Source organism: Alosa sapidissima, chromosome 4, assembly GCF_018492685.1.
Source record: "Alosa sapidissima isolate fAloSap1 chromosome 4, fAloSap1.pri, whole genome shotgun sequence".
Classification (NCBI taxonomy): Eukaryota; Metazoa; Chordata; class Actinopteri; order Clupeiformes; family Clupeidae; genus Alosa; species Alosa sapidissima.
In genome coordinates this window covers 24966987-24987582 of record NC_055960.1, presented here as the reverse complement: position 1 = coordinate 24987582, position 20596 = coordinate 24966987, and the positions used below count along the sequence as shown (strand labels likewise).

The 20596-nt window shown below is 43.2% G+C and overlaps 2 protein-coding genes across 2 annotated transcripts; both read left to right on the top strand.

Moving 5' to 3' along the window:
• Positions 1–285: 285 nt before the first annotated feature.
• brk1 (BRICK1 subunit of SCAR/WAVE actin nucleating complex) lies at positions 286–1707 on the top strand. Its single transcript, XM_042089481.1, has 3 exons — positions 286–446; positions 817–899; positions 992–1707. The coding sequence occupies exons 1-3, from the start codon at positions 329–331 to the stop codon at positions 1016–1018; spliced, it is 228 nt and encodes a 75-aa protein (XP_041945415.1). The 5' UTR covers positions 286–328; the 3' UTR covers positions 1019–1707.
• Positions 1708–6966: 5259 nt separating this feature from the next.
• Positions 6967–10009, top strand: LOC121707341. Its single transcript, XM_042089832.1, has 3 exons — positions 6967–7785; positions 8105–8339; positions 8463–10009. Exons 1-3 carry the CDS (start codon positions 7690–7692, stop codon positions 9158–9160), a joined length of 1029 nt encoding a protein of 342 aa, XP_041945766.1. The 5' UTR covers positions 6967–7689; the 3' UTR covers positions 9161–10009.
• Positions 10010–20596: the final 10587 nt, after the last annotated feature.

Here is a 20596-nt window from a genome sequence, read left to right as displayed (position 1 = left end):
ACAGCACACTCGTACGACTTTCCCCATATATAGGCTACACTACTGGTCAAAAGTTTGGAGACACTTAGAAATTTCCATTCCACTCCATATAGACAGAATACCAGTTGAGAGCATTTGCAATGTTTTTTTTTTTTTAATCAGGGCAGCAGTTTTCAGATTACATTATGTACTTACATAATTGCAACAACATATATATAATTGCAATTATTATTATTATTATTTTCGTCCGAGAAGCAGAGCTGCCGAGAAGTGGTTGTGTGCGCCCTCCGCTGGCTGAATTTCTAATACCTTCCTCCGCTTTGGGTGGAGCAAATATCAGCTGGAAAAAATGGCAGGCCAGGAAGATCCTGTTCAAAGAGAGATTCACCAAGACTGGGCAAATCGAGAATATATCGAAGTTATTACAAGCAGCATTAAGAAAATCGCGGATTTTCTTAACTCATTTGGTAAGGAATAACAGACATCGAAGCCAATCATATTTATATGACAAGGTTTCGGATATGCCTAGTGAAATGCTAACTAGCCGGTTCGCGTTAGCTGCCAAGCTAGCTAGCATCAATTCTCTAGCAGCTAAGCAAAGAGAACACATTTGTTGTGCTGCCCATTTAATGGAGCCCCTTAACTAAGCTAGTGATTGCAGAAGGATATTGCACTGTTAACGATAAATATGTATGTGTATGTATGTTGAAAGCTCTTTGACGTTGGCTCACTAAGCTAACCGGAATTCCTAGCTAGCCTCCCTAATTTCGTAACATCCGTGTTTTTAACGTTGGAGACTATTTTCATGATACAGGTATTCTTTTTCTTTTTTCCCAGATATGTCATGTCGGTCTCGTTTGGCCACACTCAATGAAAAGCTCACTGCTTTGGAAAGGAGGATTGAGTACATAGAGGCCAGAGTACGTTACAATTTTCGGCAGTGTTGTGAAATGTTTGTTTGTTTGTTTTTTTCAGCACGTTGACATTTTTGGAAATGTTCCATATTTTTCAGGTCACCAAGGGTGAAACATTGACCTAAACCAGGATGACCAGACTGCAGAACCTCTGCCTGAAATCCTCCTATATTCCGTCAGTTTTTTGAAAGTCTGTTAACCATACCTCACACACACACATCACATAATGTGTTTCCATCAATAACAGTTTAATATGTCAATTAGTGGCATTACATTTTTCCTACTAATACTGACTGGAAGTTGTTGTTTACCCTTTTTTGTAAAGTAATAGGCCTAGCCTATCCACAAATTGTCAGATGGAATGTCCCTTTTGTGCACCTTCACTGTAAATGCCAGCTTATTTGGATCCTGTGAACTTTGTTGATGTTACTGCTCAATTTTGAACTTCAAACTATGATACTGTAATCATGCAATGAAACCATATTTAATAAATCTGCCAGTTTTTGTAATTTGAGTTATATCAAACAGAAGCATCTCTAGGATCACCCTATCCCTCCCTACTGCATTGCTTTACAAATAGTAGGCTAAATTTAATTGACTGTCCTGAGACGATCTCCATTTGCATACTGTGGTTCGTATATTGCATATGGATGTCTGCCCCCACGAGTGTTTTATGTTGTTGAGCATGTCATGCCACAGAAGAGATGCCAAAGTGCTTTGTTCGCTTGTGGTAATTGTCTGTCATTTTTAATTTGGTTTGTGTATGCAATGGAATTTGATTTCACATTTGTATTAAAAAAATGCTTAAAAGGAAGTTGAAAATAATTTTAGCTTGTCAATTGTTCTGTTTGGAGTTAATGTAGAATAGTAGAAGCCTAATGAATACAGACAACAGTTCATACTTCTTTTCATTGAAATCTACAGTATACAGATGGGCTGATCAAGTGTAACTGGTGTGTGTCATGCTTATTTATTAGCCCTAAAGAGCTGGCTGTGATAGCTAATGTGCTTTAATGAATGTACAGAAAAAATAATTATGGACCATGTTATTACTAAGTAAGCTTTCCATGATGAAAGTCAGACAGGATGCGTGCATTTGTGTATGCAGAGTTGCTGTGCTGCTTTTAATAACTACTTTTAGATCTGAATGGAATCTTATAGTTAGGGAAAGTTATGCTTTTTTTCACCAATCTGCAAAAAAAAAATCTTACCAATAGCTTTTTTTACTATGTGTTCCTATAGGTGTCTAGTAACACCTCCCAATTTATCCACGGCCAAATCCTCGGGGAAACACCTGGAGAGCCCATCTAGATTGGGGTGCCCAGGGACTGGGTGAAAATTATGATTTTTTTTTTTTTTTTACCAATATTAGCTTTTGAGATGTCTAACTAGGGGTTTGTAGGGGTGCTGAATCTATCCCAGCCATTAGTTTTGAGTAAAAAGGACTCCAAGTCCATAACAAATTCATAACAAGTGGTTTTATTGAACAATTGCAAAACAAAACTTCCTTAATCAGTTTAAAATTTAACAAAACTCATCCCTCAACTCCCCTGCACTCCCTCGCTCCTGTTATCATCTGGCTGGTTGATGTTCTGGCAAGAGTTCAGATGACGGTTCCAACAAGCAGAAATACACGTTATGTTTTGCCAGGATATCCCCTAGGGGTAAAATGTACATTAAAAAGAGGATGGGACCCAAAATAGAACCTTGAGGGACCCCGCAGGTGAGGGGGGCAGGAGAGAAGATAGAGTCTCCTAGCTGGACAGAGAAGCTCCTATCGGCCAGGTAGAACCGGAAGAACTCCAGGGCTGAGTTTTTGATGCCCACATGATGCTCGAGCCAAGCCAGCAGGATCCTGTGATCCACCGTGTCGAAGGCTGCTATTAGACCTAGGAGCACCAGGATCACAGGGCTACCTGAGTCAACGGCTAGGAGCAGGTCATTGAGGACTCTCAGAGCGCAGTTTCTGTGCTGTGGGCTGTTCTAAAGCCAGACTGGAACTTCTCATAGATGTTATTGTTGGACAGGAAGGATTGCAGCTGCACATAAACCGCTCGTTCAAGGACTTTGGATAGGAACGGTAGCTTGGAGATAGGCCTGAAGTTTGAGAGTATAGCGGGGTCAAGGTTGGGCTTTTTTAGTAATGGTTGAACCACAGCATGCTTGAAGGCAGCCGGGACGCAACCAAAGGTGAGGATGGTGTTTATCAGCAGCAGGAGGAAGGGGGCAACCGTGTCGAGGACCGTAGCATCCTTGAGTAGACAGTAGGCAGTCAGAGGGGCAGTTTGAGGGCCGCTGATGTCTGACTGCGTCAGAGAGGGAGGATAAAGAAATGGGCTCAAACTGCTTGAGGACAGCTGGCAGGGGGTGGAGGGGCAGGGAGTGGGATGGCAGGGGTATCTGAAGGCCTTAGAGCAGCAACCTTGTCAATGAAGAATTTTTGAAAACTTTCACAGAGGGCGGGTGATGGCACAACAAGGGATTCATTACGGGGATTTAAGAGAGAATTCAGTGCCTGAACAGAATACAGAACCTGGGGTTTGTGACTGTTTCTGGAGACCAGGGTGGAAATGTACTGAGTTTTAGCAGTTTTAACGGCTCGGTGGCTGCTCCGACAAGCAGTTACGGAGGATTTGGAGGGAGACGTAAAGGCGGTCCTTCTGCCACTTTCGCTCCGCCCGCCTACAGGTGCGTCTGAGGTCGCGTGTTGCGTCATTGAGCCATGGAGTTGACTGTGTTTTTTTGCGATTGGGTTTGAAAGGGGCGATGGAGTCCAGAATGCCAGTGCAGGATGATGAGAGAATAGAGTGAAGCTCATCAGCAGTGTACTCAGAGTCTAATGACGGCCTACACAAGGGGGAGTCATTGAACATGGTAGAAAAATGCCCGGCAGTAGAGGGGTTTAGCGTGCGGGATACCTGTTTGGAGACACTGTGGGTATTATCTGGGCATGGAACTGACACAGTGAACAGAATTGGGGAGTGGTCGGAAAAAGACATGGCACAGATTTCAATAGCAGAGACAGAAATGCCATAGGACAGCACAAGATCTAAAATGTGACCCTTTTCATGAGTTGGGCCGGTGACGGCTTGTTTTAAACTAAATGAGTCGAGGAGGTTTAAAAAGTCCCGGGTCAGAGGTTGACATTTATGCACATTGACTCTCTCACAAACACATTCACAACCACACACACACACACACCTATGCACATGGACTCTCTCACAAACACATTCACAACCACCCACCCACCCACACAAACACATATGCACACACTTACAAATAAAGTTCACACCTTCACTGACACTGTCTCTCTCTGTCTCTCTCACACACACACACACATACACACACATGCAAAATGTCCTTTCTCACACACACCATGTTGAGACAAAACTATCTGTGATTATAGTACCAGTGTGTTACAGTACACGCAAAGTGTGTGTGAGTGTGTGTGTGTGTGTGTGAGAGAGAGAGTCCAATGCGGAGGGTGGACGGTGATCAACAAAATGTAAAACTCATGAGGACAAACTGAGTTAATATTTTTGTAAATATTTTATTATATCTTTTCATGGGACAACACTGAAGAAATTACACTTTGCTACAATGTAAAGTAGTGAGTGTACAGTAGTACAGCTTGTTTAACAGTGTACATTTGCTGTCCCCTCAAAATAACTCAACACACAGCCATTAATGTTTAAACCGCTGGTAGCAAAAGTGAGTACACCCCTAAGTGAAAATGTCCAAATTGTGCCCAAAGTGTTAATATTTTGTGTGGCCACCATTATTTTCCAGCAGTGCCTTAACCCTCTTGGCCATGGAATTCACCAGAGCTTCACAGGTTGCCACTGGAATCCTCCTCCACTCATCATGGAGCTGGTGGATATTAGAGACCTTGCGCTCCTCTACCTTCCATTTGAGGATGCCCCACAGATGCTCAATAGGGTTTAGGTCTGAAGGCATGCTTGGCCAGTCCATCACCTTTACCCTCAGCTTCTTTAGTAAGGCAGTGGTCGTCTTGGAGGTGTGTTTGGGGTTATCGTTATCATTTTGGAATACTGCCCTGCGGCCCAGTTTCCGAATGCTCTGCTTCACTATGTGATATGTGTATGTCACAGTACATGTTGGCATTCATGGTTCCTTCAATGAACTGTAGCTCCCCAGTGCAGCACTCATGCAGCCCTAGACCATGACACTCCCACCACCATGCTTGACTGTAGGCAAGACACACTTGTCTTTGTACTCCTCACCTGGTTCCCGCCACACACGCTTGAAACCATCTGAACCAAATAAGTTTATCTTGGTCTCATCAGACCACATGGTTCCAGTTATCCATGTCCAACTGTTTGCGGGCTTTCTTGTTCATCATCTTTAGAAGAGGCGTCCTTCTGGGATGACAGCCATGCAGACCAATTTCTTGCAGTGTGCGGTGTATAATCTGAGCACTACGGCTGACCCCCCACTCCTTCAACCTCTGCAGCAATGCTGGCAGTACTCATATGTCTATTTTCCAAAGACAACATCTGGATATGACGCTGAGCATGTGCACTCAACTTCTTTGGTCGGCCATGGCGTGTTGGAACTTGTCCGAGACGTAGACTCCAGTTGAAGATGTGCTTCAGTGGCTCCCCCAGTTCAGCAGCACAGGCACATTTACACTCACACCTTAAAAGACAAAGCTTGTAGAACAGTGTAATGGGAATAGAACAGGTGAAGATGATTAATCATATTTATTTCTTAGGACCATGTACAATGGACAATGAGTTAAAGAAGGGCAGTGGTTTGTATATGTATTCATTTGTGTGTGTGTGTGTGTGTGTGTGAGAGAGAGAGAGAGGATTCCAGAGGTGCCCTTTTCAAATATTAGTAGGTATTGCATTCTGTCTGTGCTGTGTGTGCATGAAAGGGTACACTGTGTGTGTGTGTGTGTGTGTGTGTGTGTGTGTGTGTGTGTGTGTGTGTTTATGGGATCCTAATTAGGAGAATAGGTGTTCTAGCCTGGTGTGCTTCAAATAACAACCCTCCCTCCCCACTATCTTTCCTCCCAATCTCTCCCCACATCTCTCTCAGCCTGTCTGTCACTCTCTCTCGCTCTCTCTCTCTCCCCCTCTCTCTCTGTCTTGTCTCATTAAGAAATAAAGGGCTCATTAAGGTGTAATAAAGGTGCACGTTCAACACGCTCGTATGGACCAGTCAGCTCCAGGCAGGCACATACCAGGAAGCTGCTCAAAAGGTCATGCTCGCTCGTTTCACTGAGATTGATTAAACACCTCTCTGCTGTGGCAGGTTTCTGCAATGTCTGACACACAACTGATGCCATATGTACATAGTATCCATCACATATACACACAGCCTTTCTCTGGCATGGGTGCACATTCCCCCTGCAACAGTACTGACATATTACAAGGCTTTTGTTACGAGATTGAATCCCAGCAGGCTAAATCTGCTCTAGCACAATACTGCTGCCAATGATGGTATGGATAGTTTAATGGTGTCAAGCTGGCAAACATAAATTTGCCATTATGTGATCTGTTCATTTTAGTTGATCTATATTTTATGTGTATTTCCATATGTTGCTATCTCTTAAAACATGTATATGATTGTTTTTTCCATGTTCTTTTCGTATTAAGCCAATGATGTTTTGCAATGGCTACTCATGGTGCATCTGACTAGGGTGGAAGTCACAGATCTACTACATCTGTGCCAGGTCCAGATCTGTAAGCTTCGGCTGCTATGTGACTTTAGAACCACTGCTGAGCAGAATCGTGTCTTTGTCTGATGCTTTGCATGATGAAAGCATTTTTCGTTGAAACCAGTTAGGTTCTATTCTGGTCAAGGAGGTGTGACCACAACATTCTTAATGAGTCTTCTAGACATAAAATCCAAAAGGTGTCTGAAGACCTCCTGATATAGACACACCACCCATCCCTGAGAGAGAGAGCTTTCCTGCAGCTTGCATCCATTGAACAAAGACTGAATTCTTGGGAAATCATTCCTTAGAAGGTAATTGTTTTTCTCTTGGTTTATTTATCAGGAATCGACTTGATGGGTGTGTTTGTGAGTGTGTGTGTGTGTGTGTGTGGGGGGGGGGGGGGGTGAATGTGTATGCCTACTGAAAGTTTTGGCAAAGATTTAGCTGGTACAGTGAGGCCTAAAAGGCACACCAGTGTCCATTTGGAGTTTGTCAGGAGTTTTTGATTTCGTAATGTCTAACTGTATAGATGTCCGATTCAGCCCTCACAGCTGGGCAAATGACATGAACAGGGGAGTTTGTTTGCACGACCTCCACATAAAGGGACACTGTGTTGAAGGTCAACAAGCCTGCCTATTGTTGACACTGATCTATCTGAAGTTAGACAACAAAGGTTCACAATTCTCTAATGCCATCATTCTTCTTTGTATTGACTATCCGTGGCTTTCATACTGAAGCATAGAACATACAGATACCTCTCTCCATAGATACTTCTGTTGTGTGCCTTGAGAGAAGAGATAAACATTAGTCACGGTGAAAAATTAGCATAATGTAGTTACTTCATTACAGTGCAGAAATAGCCAAGGTGGTGTGGAATGCTCTGTGAGTGCTCTGTGCAATGCTCTGTGTTGTCTTAAGTTTAACAGGCCAAGTCATGAGCGTCCGAAAATGTAGTTAAATTCGCACAAAATGTTAGAACATCACCTCAGTTAATCTTGTGTGTCTTTTCTTCGTGAGTCTAATCCACAGAGTTGTGGAAGTTCAGAGGTTGTTTCAGCCCATGTGCAGGCTCTTGCTCTTCCTCCCTGTCTCCGGCCAGTGAAGAAGAAGATGACATGGAGTTGGACTCAGTGCTGGAGGAAGGAGTTCAGCAGGAGGAAGTTGACCTTTCACCCCTACACACCTGAGTTGCTGCTGCACCCACAGGTATGGAGACACATCTCATTTTTAGTAGAGGAGAGTGTTTCCTCTCAAACAGTCTTATGCACAGAATTATTTTTGCAACTTAAGTCCTGGGCCTTCATATCGAATGATATGATCTGTATTTTGTATTGTTAGGTATGGTTAGAATAGCATATAATATATTTAGAAGTGTTTTGTTTGTTAGAAGTGTTTTGTTTTGCTGTTAGGTGGTTTGTAATAATAGTCACCCTGTTCATATATTAGCAATGAAAGTCCAATGGAATGGCCTTATAGCTCCAATTCCCCTATGTTTGACCCCTAGCCCTTTGTGTATTGTGTACAGTGGGACATATCGCCATGGCTCTGGCTGCTCTACAGGTTCTTCATGCTGGGCTACACGCTGGGCTGGTGCATGTACTCTGGCCTGCTCTTCTCCACCCCCAAATGGCTCATCTACATCAGCCACCTCACCTACTGCCTCCTGGGGGTCTACTACCTGCTGGCCTCCGCTAACCTCACTGGAGCCGTAGTGCTGGTCAGACGGCACTGCAGGGATCAGTGTAGAACTGTTAGCGAAGGTATGTCCTATGTATAGTATCATTCACTCATTCAATCATTCATTCATTCATTTGCTCATCCATTCTTTCTTTCTTTCTTTCTTTCTTTCTTTCTTTCTTTTTTCGAATTGTTCATACATTTAGTCAATCCAGCTAACTCCATAGGCTCTTTGGGCCCATTCCCTCTCCCCTCCCCCCTCATCAAATCGCTGAGTCTCCAGTGGTTCCTCCTCACATTCGTGAGCACCTACTCACTCACCGTGTCCTTCCTCTATTGGCTGGCCGTCTTTCCCGTGGAGGACCACAAGCTGTCCGCCTTCAACGTCAACATGCATGTGGGCAACTCCCTGCAGTCGTTGCTGGACCTCTTCCTCTCGGCCACGCCCATCCACTTCTTCCACTACGTCTACCTGCTGCTGGTCGGCTGCGCGTACGCCACCTTTGCCGTCCTCTACTGGCTGTCCGGCTTCACCAACCTGGCCGGCGAGCCGTTCATCTACAAGGTGCTGGACTTCGGCGCGTGTCCGCTCACGGCCTCGCTCTCCGTGCTGGGCTTCACGCTGGTCTGCCTGCCCCTCTTCCACTTCCTGCTGTGGAACGTCCACCTGTTGAGGCGCTGGCTGGTGGAGGTGGTGCTGCGCGGCGGTGCCTGGGACCTGCGCCGCGGTGTGTGGTGGTGGAGGGTCAGCGGGAAGAAGGAGCCAGTGCCCATATCTCTCACCGACACTTCCACCTCCACATCCCTCTTCTCCTCCAGCGGCGCGGGGGCAGAGGAAGGGGTCGCCCAGCCCCTGCTGGTGCCCACCGGGTCCAGCCGGGTGGCTGTGTCCGTCTATGTCTGAACATCCCCACTCGACCCATCAAACTGTATACATCTCCATATAGATATGATATAGTTGACTTATTCACACAGACCTAACAGTGAAGTGTTTTAAGCATCATGCATCAGGTCTCCTGATTGGATGAATTGGAGGCTCTGTGTATTTTGAGTCAGTCTACTGTATCTTAGCTAATCACATTCATATGAAAGACCTAAAGTTTTCTCACACACCCACAGACACAGTGGTTCACACGACATATCAGTGTGTTTACTTTCTTTCTTTACTTTCTAAACCTCTAATTTTCCTTCTTTTGTGTCTCCCTGAGTGTGGTCTGTTTATAGAACACAGTGCTCCTCTCAGAAGATGGTTGTGCAACGGTGGATGTTTACCCCATGCAGCACCTATGATTATGATGTGCTAAAAAGCACTGGGACTGTTTGGTCTCTCCAGTATAATTTGTGTGTTCGGGCTGTGGATACCTGAGGTGCCAGTAAACAAAACAATATAGAATTTACCCAAGTGTGTGGGGGCTTTTGTGATTTTGGTCCGTAAACACTTGACCATTTCTATTTTTTTTAGATACTATGGTGGTTTGTGATGTATGCATTTCACTCTGAACAGCGACTCACTGAAGCAACCCAGACATTTGTATTAATGGTGTTTAATATGGATAGCTTGCAAAGAAATGATGTGATTTCTTTAATTGGATTGCAGAGGACTTGTATTGGGGCATGGCCCAAAGTAAAAATACAACTGAGTTTAGGGCTTCCTATTCTCCACTAGAGGACAGTATTTGTATCATGTGTATTAAACCAAAGAATACAAATACACTGAGCAAACACACTTTCACCTCTTGTTACAGCACACCTTTCCAAAACAAAAATAAATGCATAAAAATGCAACTGTCTTTGTGCTCGATGCCTTAATCAAAAGATGGCAAAATATTTTATGCAACAGTCATCAAGGAGAAAAAAGCCTAAATTCAATAATGTCTAAACAGTACATTTTCATGAATAGCTATGAAACACTGGCAACGAGACTGGATGTATGCGGCGAGAGCGTTCCCTTCCCTGGAGTTTGTCACGTGAAGTCAGTGTGACAGGCTGCCTTGTGAACACAGTACCGTGTGCAAATCTGTCTCATGGTTAGCAGCCAGCCAGCGTGCAACAGCATATCAGCTGTAAGCTGAACTCACACTCTGGACAGCCCAACCAGCACTGAGCTCTCACAGGAATGAGCTCACCTGTCAGCTCCCAGCAGTATAGGAAGAACTTCACTCAGCAAAACCATGAATGTTTAGTAGGCCTATATACGTTTTGGAATCTTTTTATGATCCACACTGGTTTCTCATGTATAGTCGCTTCCCTGTCAGTTCCCATTCAGTATTAGGGAGCTTATGGGATAGGACCATGGATGTTTAGCATACATTTTAAATAATTTTGAGTTACACTGGTTTCTCAATCTTGTTCATTACTCAATAAAAACACCAAATGTATTGATTATGTGAAGGCATGTATATGTAAAAACATCATAATGCAAGTGAATCACAATGCAATGAAATTCCTATGCGTCAATAGCACAACCAAGTTTCCTTTGGTTGATGCAGCATTCGATCTTTATTTCAGTAAAAAAGCAGCATGTTTAACATGCTCCAGATTCAGCAGTGAGCAGACAGAATCTCACATTCTAGCCATGTATGCTGTTTCAAAGTACCTCCTACACTCTAAATGTAAATTAATTAGGCTTCTATTGCAAACGGGTCTGGCAACCGTTGGTAATTATGTTTATCTACCCCTTACCTGGGATGGTTTTCAGTCACTTATCCTCAAGCCCATTCTACAATTAATTGGTGTTATTCACACATCGAAGGCCAGAGACCTTTAGTTTGTTATCTTGTTAAAATGACCATTTAGGAGATTTTGCTGAATATCATTTAATCATGAATCTCATGTTCCCAGTCAGGATATACAGTAGTTTCTTGTAAAAGACAAAATGACAATGGCAAGTGCAATAATGACTATGCATAGATTAAGATTACTGAACACAATGAAAAAAACACCATCCATAAAAAAAATATCTATAGAATAGGCTACTATATTATTCTACCTCAGCCTACCTCACCCGCCACTCAATAAAGAGGATTTCAACAAACAGACCATGAGAGAAAAATGAAATGAAACACAAACACTCTGTCGTTCATCCCTCACCTCTCCCTCCCTCCCAACCCCCTCTCTCTGCCCACTTGCTGCGTCCATGGCCTGGATCCGGCTTCCTGCTGTGGCTGTGGTGGCAAGAACCTGTGCTGGATTAGTGTTAGGCGGTGGAGGTCCGTGCCATCACTATTATGTCCCCCACACTCTCGTGGCTTTACCGAGACATGCCAGCAGCTCAAACACTCCCAGCACATTCTGCTCATTTATTTATTTATTTAAGACAGAGAGAGAGAGAGAGAGAGAGAGAGAGAGAGAGAGAGAGAGAGAGAGAGAGAGAGAGAGAGAGAGAGAGAGAGAGAGAGAGAGAGTTTTACCTATATGCTGTATGTCTATTTTCTTTCTTTTGTTATTCTATGTTATCTGTAACACTGGCTTTGGCAACACTGTATCCAAACAGTCATGCTAATAAAGCTCCTTTGAATTGAATTGAAAAATTGAGAGAGAGAGAGAGAGAGAGAGAGAGAGAGAGAGAAAGTAAGGGATAAAAACAGTGCTAGCACAAATCCTTTTTTTTTGCACATGCAGTCATCACATCAGGTTGTAGCGGCCATGTGACAAGCTTGGCACGCCGCCTAAGCTCTCTCCAGTCCCTTTTCTACGTGTCTCTGATAGACAGAGTGACAGCTCAAGCTCCCTGAGATTAACAATCGTCGGCAGGCTTTGATGTATTTCTCTCTCTCTCTCTCTCTCTCTCTCTATCTTCGTGTTGATTAATGATTCTTCACTTAAAGCGGATGATGGCAAACTCCTTCAGAGCCAACAGTCAACAGGGCTTGACGTGGCAGGATGATGGGGGGTATGTTGTTGAGTTCGGCATAAATCTCAGTGACCTGTTACATAATAGGCATAGTCCCCTGTGAAAGGGGCTTTATGTTTTTTTGCATGAACACTGGATTCATTACCATTGTGCATTAATTGGAGCAGTAACGAGGCCAACGATGCATTGGAACATGAGAGGCCTTTCATGAGAGGCTTGGTCACTCATGACCACACAGTGGTGGCTGAACAACATGCATATTTACAGTTATGTAGGCTTACACATGAGCTTTTGAGGCTTGTAGTAGCAGCACCTCTAAAGTTGTATTTACAGTGAAAAAATGTCCTATGTCACAGACACACCGAAAAGCTATTGTCGTAAATTAAGTCACAATGCAAAAACTATTCTCCTGGCTGTCACTGATAAGAATTTGTATTCTGTTGTTTATTCTGTCTTCATGTTCATTCTTCTTCAACTTTCCGTGTAAGCTATACTCTGCACTTGCGGAAGACTCTTTTCTGGTTACCATGGCTTCCTCAAGGTCAGCGGAGGGCAGGGTTCACACAAGTCCCCGTCACTCTCTCCTCTCCAGCACCCACCGCAGTCCAAAGTGCAATTTCCTTTTCCGCTCCTTTTGATGGCTAAAGTGAACTGTGGCGCTGCGTGTCTAATCTGCTGTTTCCGGCATCTTCACGCTCACAGATCTGATTGAGGCCATGGCACTCTGGACCTGCCTTCAGGGCCAGTGGTGGGAACTAGGATAGACCACAAACATGGCAACAGATGAATATTCATGTCTTCCAAGCCAACTGGAGAGTTGAACGTGTCTGTGGATGCATGTGTCTTTGTTTATAAATAGGGACAAAATGACACACACACCACACACACACACACACACACACACATTTTTGGGGAAATTTATTGGATGAGTGCTGGACACAGAGTATTTATTTTAGTCAAAAAATTAGTTTTCTGATATGACAAGTCTGTCCATACGTTACTGGATTTCATGTGAGTCTGGAATCAATCTAGCCCTGATACGACACACATCCAGCAGCACGTCTGGGCCAGATCAGATCCAAACCACTTATACAGTGAGCTGTTATGTGGATGGTGCAGGGATGGTTCTATCAAAAACCTGGTGCCAAAGAAAACCTCTTAATGACTCAGTGGAAGCATTTTAAACAGTGTTGATGTATTTGGAACTGACTTAGGGGTGAAATGCAATTCTCCTGGAGGAATCCCTTTCATTATGTGGCATAAGATCCAATAACCAAAAACGGATGGATTATATTTTAAAGTAATGTGTCATTTTCAAAACAGTACTGTGCAAAACTAAGCCTCCTATTAGGTCTGATCTAATGCAGTCTGAAGCCGTGTGAAATGATATCCAAACCCACATCCTAGCACCACAGCAATGTGCTGCATCTGTGACTAAGTCTGACCACGATGTGCTGAACTATCTGGCCCTGATGAGGATGGAGTAGCTCTGTGCATGTCCACATCCTGACTGTCCCCTGCTGACCTCTGCAGACTTGTCCTTGCCTGACTCCTCTCTTTCATTCTCTCTCTCTCTCTCTCTCTCTCTCTCTCTCTCTCTCTCTCCCTTTCTCCTTGTCTCTCTCTTCCCCCACCTCTCTCCCTCTTTCTCTTGTTCCTCTGCCTCTGTCTCTCTCTCTCACCCTCCATCTCTCTTTCTTTTTCAAGTGGCTAAAAGACATGGCTGGGTTGGAGCTGGAGTTTTGTGGTGCTGGGCATCCTGCCACAGTCGCTCAGTAGAGTATCTCCTATCTAAGCGTTATACTGTATGCTTCCTAGCTCCATTGCCTGGCAACCATAAAATATAATTTGCTGTAAAATATAATTTGTGATATGCTTCTTTAAGTATTTCAACTGCACTGCTCTTCACATGTTTATATTTATATTGAAATTCTAGTCTAATTGACATTAATGTCACTGTGAATACCTTCGCGGGAGACTGTTTGTTGTTCCTGTTCCAACTGGCCTGTCTGAATTAAGTTTATAAACAACCAAAGCAAATTTATGCAGCGGTCTCACATAGTATATTATTAATGTAAGCCAATAATGTCTTTCCAAGAGCACGTCCATACCAAATGCGTAAATGACACTGAACCCATGAGAGATGAAGTAAAAACTAAACAGAAATTAATTCATTGTAGATTCATGTTCCTCTTTGGCAAGTGCCCTAGAAAAACAAATTTGATGCTTTTCACCCCAAACAATGACAGCAATAGATTTTTAACAAAGCCTTTAGGAAATACCACTTTGAGTATATGGTGCGATGAAAAGACATAAGAAACTTTACAATATTTTATGAAATATTTTTTTTCTTTTATGAACTCAAGTCACACATTTACAGTCTTTGCACCAGTACTCATATGAACAGAATGGAGATTCCATGAGACCCTGCAAAACTAATCTTCCACCAAGCCTAACAACACCACTGACTCAGCCTTCAGAAACAAAAGAAGACACATCTAGAGGCTTACAAAGTATTAAAACATTCGAGCCATCCACCCTCTGAGCGTGTTTACTGACGCTGATGGAAATGTTACATATTAGTTGAGGTTGGTATGGGGAAAGAGGCACACCAGTTTTCAGTGTTGGTGAAGGCTACATTCATGAAGGTAAACAGTCCAGTGGATGCCAGGACATGTGTGACAGGGCAGTTTTTATGAGTAGAGAGGGACCACAATGTGACATAAGGAGTAGAATGACCCATATGCATTGCCTTTTTGGTAAAGTTTTTATTTTTCTGTCAGCAATATGGCACAAGGGGAATAATAAGACCTAATTCTGATTTCTTTCATGCTTTTTTCACTCAACATTTTTTGATATTGTGGGTAAAATTACAAAAGGAAACATTATACACACCACATAGGCGATAACTGAAATTTGGAAAACACATACAGGCGAAAACTATCTATGTTGTTTTTGTTTTGTTATTTAAGTGAGATTCGTATTAGCTGAAATGGGGAAAATTTAGAGTAAAGAGACAAAGTGAGTGAAAATATTTCTTATTCCTCAGTTCCATTCCTTGTACCTGTACTCTGTCTCCGCCCGTGTTGATGTTCATATGTGGACATGGCATCATTCTGGGCTGGATTGCATGTCTGCATTATGTATTACTAATTTATATAGGTTTCAAATAATATGTTTTATTTGATACAGGCAGTGGTAATAGCAAGTGTACAGTATACATTTAGTGGTGTTCATTATTACAATGGTCTTATGTTTGTAATAAACAACCACTAACATGCATTTCAGATGATAAATCCGATGAAAAACGGTATCAGCATAAGTACAATCTGTTCATTGATGAGGACTTGAGGCGGATTCCTGTGAAACATATCACTGGACAACATGGTTGTAGATAATATGCGAATCACAAAATAAGTCGTTAGCAGTTTCTTGGAGGGGCGTGACAGCCAACTCTGTATAGGATTTGGGAACATGTTCATAACCAATGTGTTAGAGTGTGTAATACATAAGCCCCAACTCTAATTGAGATGAAAAGCATGCTGTCGATGTCACAACAGCTAACATGCAAAATTATTCATTCTGCATCATTAGCATGCAGGATTCGTTGAAAAAGTCCAGGACCTGCAGAGGTGCAATTAATGAGCAGTTATGTAACATCTCATTTGGAAAACTGTACTTTTGGAGTTATCACGCTTTGCCTCAGGCCAGAGTCGTCTGTCAGGATCACAGGTCAGGATGCAAGAGAAACCAGGACGTCTACCTTCTCAATCCCACAAAGCCTCATTGTTCAGGAAGACATCCCTCTGCTTATTGCACATTTTTTCCCACATGCTTCTACAAGGGTGGCAATGGCTCTGTAAATCCAGTAATACTATAAAACCTTCAACTCTTTTTTGCACTGTGTGGAGTAAGCTACAGGGATGAAGGTAAGAATAGGTTTTGGAGAAAGTAAGATTGAGGTGGGTTGGGGTGGGGAGGGTAGAGCATTTCAGAATCTCAGCATGTTGAAAATCAGTCAGTCATTGGTTCCATTGCTGTAGGGGACTATGCTCAATCTCATGCTTACCCATTCCTTGCTCTGCCCCTGTCAGTTGTTGTTGGCAGCCACAAGACGAAATGAGAAGCTTTGCAAAGACAGAAGAAGAAAGAAAAGAAGAAAAAAAGAAACTCCACTCATCTAAATCCTGCTGCACGCAGAAAAAAATCTCTCTGTAGGAGAGCGAAGAGAACCCTCTCGGAGATGCGTTCATCGAGTTCAGGGAGATCAGAGGTCCTGGAGTAGACCATTGTTTGGGTTTCTCTCACCGCCATTCTACAGTTCCCTTCCCCTTTCACCCCATTCGGTACAAATCCCTGGAACTAATGGCTAGGCAGCAACCAATGTTCACGATCACACAGTACTTTGACTTCAGTGCAGGTAAATTCACTGGGGGGGAGATGAAAACATGACCACGTTGACCTGGAAGGAAAGTTATAGCTTTTGAAACCTACAGGATTCATTCACTGCTCTTCCAGTTCAGTGACAAACAATGCAAAACAAAAACACAAAGAGTGATAACAACAATGTCTCAGGATGAAAATATTGGTGATGCTTTACTTAGAATACAACGCAAACAAAAACATTTACAACTTCCTGTTCATTCACAACTTCCGGTCCTTTGATTTGATGTAGACTTTGAAGGGGGGGGGGGGCACTTCGAAGATTTTCTAAATTTACTTTTTATGTCGTGGTCTTTCATGTCCCTCCTCATATTCTTTTTTTGGTTCTTGTTGTCATTTCATTCAAATTTCAGTCCATCCTGCTTTCAACCTCTGGGGCCTCTTTTCCTCCTGGTGTCTGAACTCCAACAGCAACGCACCTGGTTATGTTTTGTTGTCTGTCTCTCTCTCTTTTTTTCCGGAATACCTCTCGCAGTGAAGGAACAATGCAGGGTTCTTTGTTCCCCCGTAAAGTGTTTGTGCACCACCGCGCTTCTCAGAACGTCTGCAAGCAGAAGTACATGAAGGCACTTGAGAGTGAGTTTAAGTGTGTGAGTACGGGGTGGACAGGGAAAGAGGCAGGGAGAGCAGGAGGCCCTCTGAACTTGTTCTGGGCAGAGAATTCCTGTGATGCTCACGGACTCTGGAGGAGAAAGTCAACAAACACACCATACTCCTAGTGACAGATGTCTAGTGTTGATAAACGGTTCAAAGGCCAATGTTGATTCTGTTGGAACACCACAGCCTTTTCCTCAGCTTTGCTGATTGCTAAAAATGGGTCACCGAACGACTTTTTTTGCTTGTGTGTTTGTTTGTTTGTTTTGATAGATTATTGATTATATTGGCAAACCATTCAATACAAGCAGATGCTGAATTGTAACAACGTCTACTGAAAATAGGAAGTTTTCTTTAACTCGGCCAATCAAAAACCATTCAGTGTCCAGTGAGCAGTTTGAAAGGCCGATTCTCTGGAGTATACTATTACTGCTATTGCTGTCAGCGGGACCTAAAGGTTTCACTTTTGCCCCAGTTCACCAGAATGCTGGCAGTAGGCCTGTCCCCAGTTTTTCTCCAGTCTGCTGGTGCTTCCCTTTAAATATCATATTCATTTACAAAAAAACACTGGTGGATCTCAACAAGAACACTCAACCCCATCATTTATTTACATGAGATAACACTACCTCTCCAAGCATGCTACTACGCACCATCGTTCCTTTTAAAAAGGGAACCAAAGGGGTTCTTCTGAGTCTTGCATTTTGACACCTGGCTGGATGGAATGTGTTCAAGCCGGGTAACTCAGAAGAGCAAGAGAGGGCGCCACCGGTAGGAGCCATCGTCTGTCCCTGAGGTGGCCGGTGGGCTCCTTTCCTCAGCTGTGGCTCCACTGCAGCTGTGTTGCGCTCCCTCCTTCTCTCCTTCTCCCCCTCCATCCCTCCTTCTTGCCCTCCATCCCTCCTTTCTTCCATCCCTCCCTCGCACGCACTTTTGTTCTCTGTGACTCAGAGGCGCTCTGTGGGTTGAAGCTGGAGAAACTATCACGCAACTTTGTAATTAAAGAATCTGCAACTGCAAGTTGCTTTTCCCAGGCACCCAGACGCTAAATAAAAGCATTGCTTATTGAGAATAATGACGTAGGTAAGCTACTCCGAGACTATTTACCCATCACTGCATTATCTGTGACAGGCCTCCACGGTTTTGTGATGAGATTTGGTGAACAAGAGAGCATAACACATCATGTTAGGATAGCATGCTGAGTGTCGACGCTGTTGGTTTACTTTTGTGATGTTTAATTGAGCTAATTCACCCCATAAAACGCTTACTGAGTTGTTCAACATGACGTAAACACTTACTGGAGAGAGGTTGTTAAATCTGGACCACCCTCAAGCACACGTAGCTGCGATGGCATCATCTCTTCCTTTTCAGAACACTGATATCCACAGGTAACAAACCTGTAGGCCTCGCCCATGTTCAACTGAACACACACATAGATATGACAAATACATTCTGACATCTCAGAATACACTGTCAAATAACTGAGGTTGCTCTGCTGTTCCTCTCAATTGCGATTGAAAAGCTGTGAAACTGTGATTAACATTGGTAGAACATTACTACATCACTAAACTTTAGTAAATGTGACATGTCCTACCACAGAATTGTGTGGTAGGAGCAGGCTTCACTCAGTTTCTTATTTATTTTTGAGAGTGCTTGGCCAAATGTATAAGTAATACCAAAGAAGAAAAGGCCGCACTTTTCATACAACGGCCTTTTCTTCTTTGGTATTACATGTTCTACCAAGCAACAGTGAATCACAGTGAATTGGTCTTATGACCAATAAGTGGCCAATTATGTAATTCTTCGTTGTTGTAAAAAGAAGATTAAATAGTTATCTCCTCACCCATTCAAAGTATTTAACTGGCCTGCAGTAGACCTTTGCACAAAAACACATTTTAAATGTGTATCTATTGTCACGTGCTGTTGCGCCTTATTTGCAACCGGTAATTTGCAGTGTTTTTTACAGTGTGGCCACTGTCCATTCTGCACAACATGTAGTTAGAAAGGAACTCAGGACTTTCCTGCTATTTTCAATGACAACACACTCAGAGCATAGCACAACAATAAACCAGTAAAATGAATGCTATGGTAAGAACGTAAGATGTGACGCACATCAAGATAAACATTTTGGCGACCCACCGTGGGACAACAATTCAGTGTCCACTATCACTTTGAACTATTTATGCCAAACTCACATTTAACGTACACGAGTACACAACACAATAATTACACAAAAATATTCCTGAACCCTAAATATACAGTATATATTTTTAACAATTTGTAAATGTCAACAAGCAAGTAGCAACTCCCATCCCCCACTTTGCAGTGCCTCAAGTCTGATTGAAATTGACTGTAATTCCGTTTGATAGGTCTTCCTCACAACAATTTGGCATAAAAAAATTGTTTTCAATGGACGCAATTATCTGTGAAATAATCTCCCCGCTCCATCCTCTCATTACGCTGACAGCCAGGGCTGAGATCTGGGCGATCCCTACTGAAGATGCAGCAGGTCCCACATGCACTCGTTGTCGTGCCCCTCAACTCTCTTAGGTGAGTGGAGAGAGAGAGAGAGAGAGAGAGAGAGAGTGCGTGTGGAGAGCCCTACTCTTTAGTGGTACATTGGCCCCCTTTGGAGAACCGGCCCATGCCAGTTCTGAGCAGGCCCGCATGAGTCGTGCAGTCTTCCCCTGAGCGTGAAGTATTCGACCCATTCATGTCACAAACAATTGCCACTTGTGTGCGAGCGCTCCTGATTGTGCTCACTAGTTTTTGATGACAAGCCTCTACGGATGCAAATCATCTGTGCAACCTTTAACCGTCCACTGTCTGTTATGATGGCCATTGGCCACGCACTGACATGGTGCACTTGAGAAAAGAAAACATGCTTGATTTAAAGCGATCGAAAGGATGCACACACACAGGGCTGGTTACGTCAGCAGCAGCACTCTGGCATTGTGGTTGACCACTGAGGCGTTCGCAGGGAATTTTCTATCATAAACAGGAGCTGATTAGTTGAGCCAATATGCAGCCTGCCTTCATTACTGCCTTGGTGGTCTCTAACAGTCCTGTGCTGTACATGATCATGACATTCTTGTTCTGTAGGAAATGTGTAGTTCATTTTTTGAATGTTGTATGTATGTCCTCTGGAGACCTGGAAAAGGCTTAGTGGCAATTGTGTCATTTATACTAAACATCACATTGCTCCTCGCTCTCTTATGTTCTAGTGCTTCAGAGTCATTCTGAGTTGATGCTGGAGAAACATTTACAGTATTGTACTGTACCTACTGCACCTCAGATTTTGTAGCCATCCCATTTCATTAATGTCAATATTGTCTCCAACATTTCTTTCTAAAGTTCTGTGCATGTAGAAATCATTATCAGAACAAAGTGATACTCCCTTTATCTGTCTTCCTAATATCTATAATATCCAAAGGTTCAAAGCAGGATGTCCCT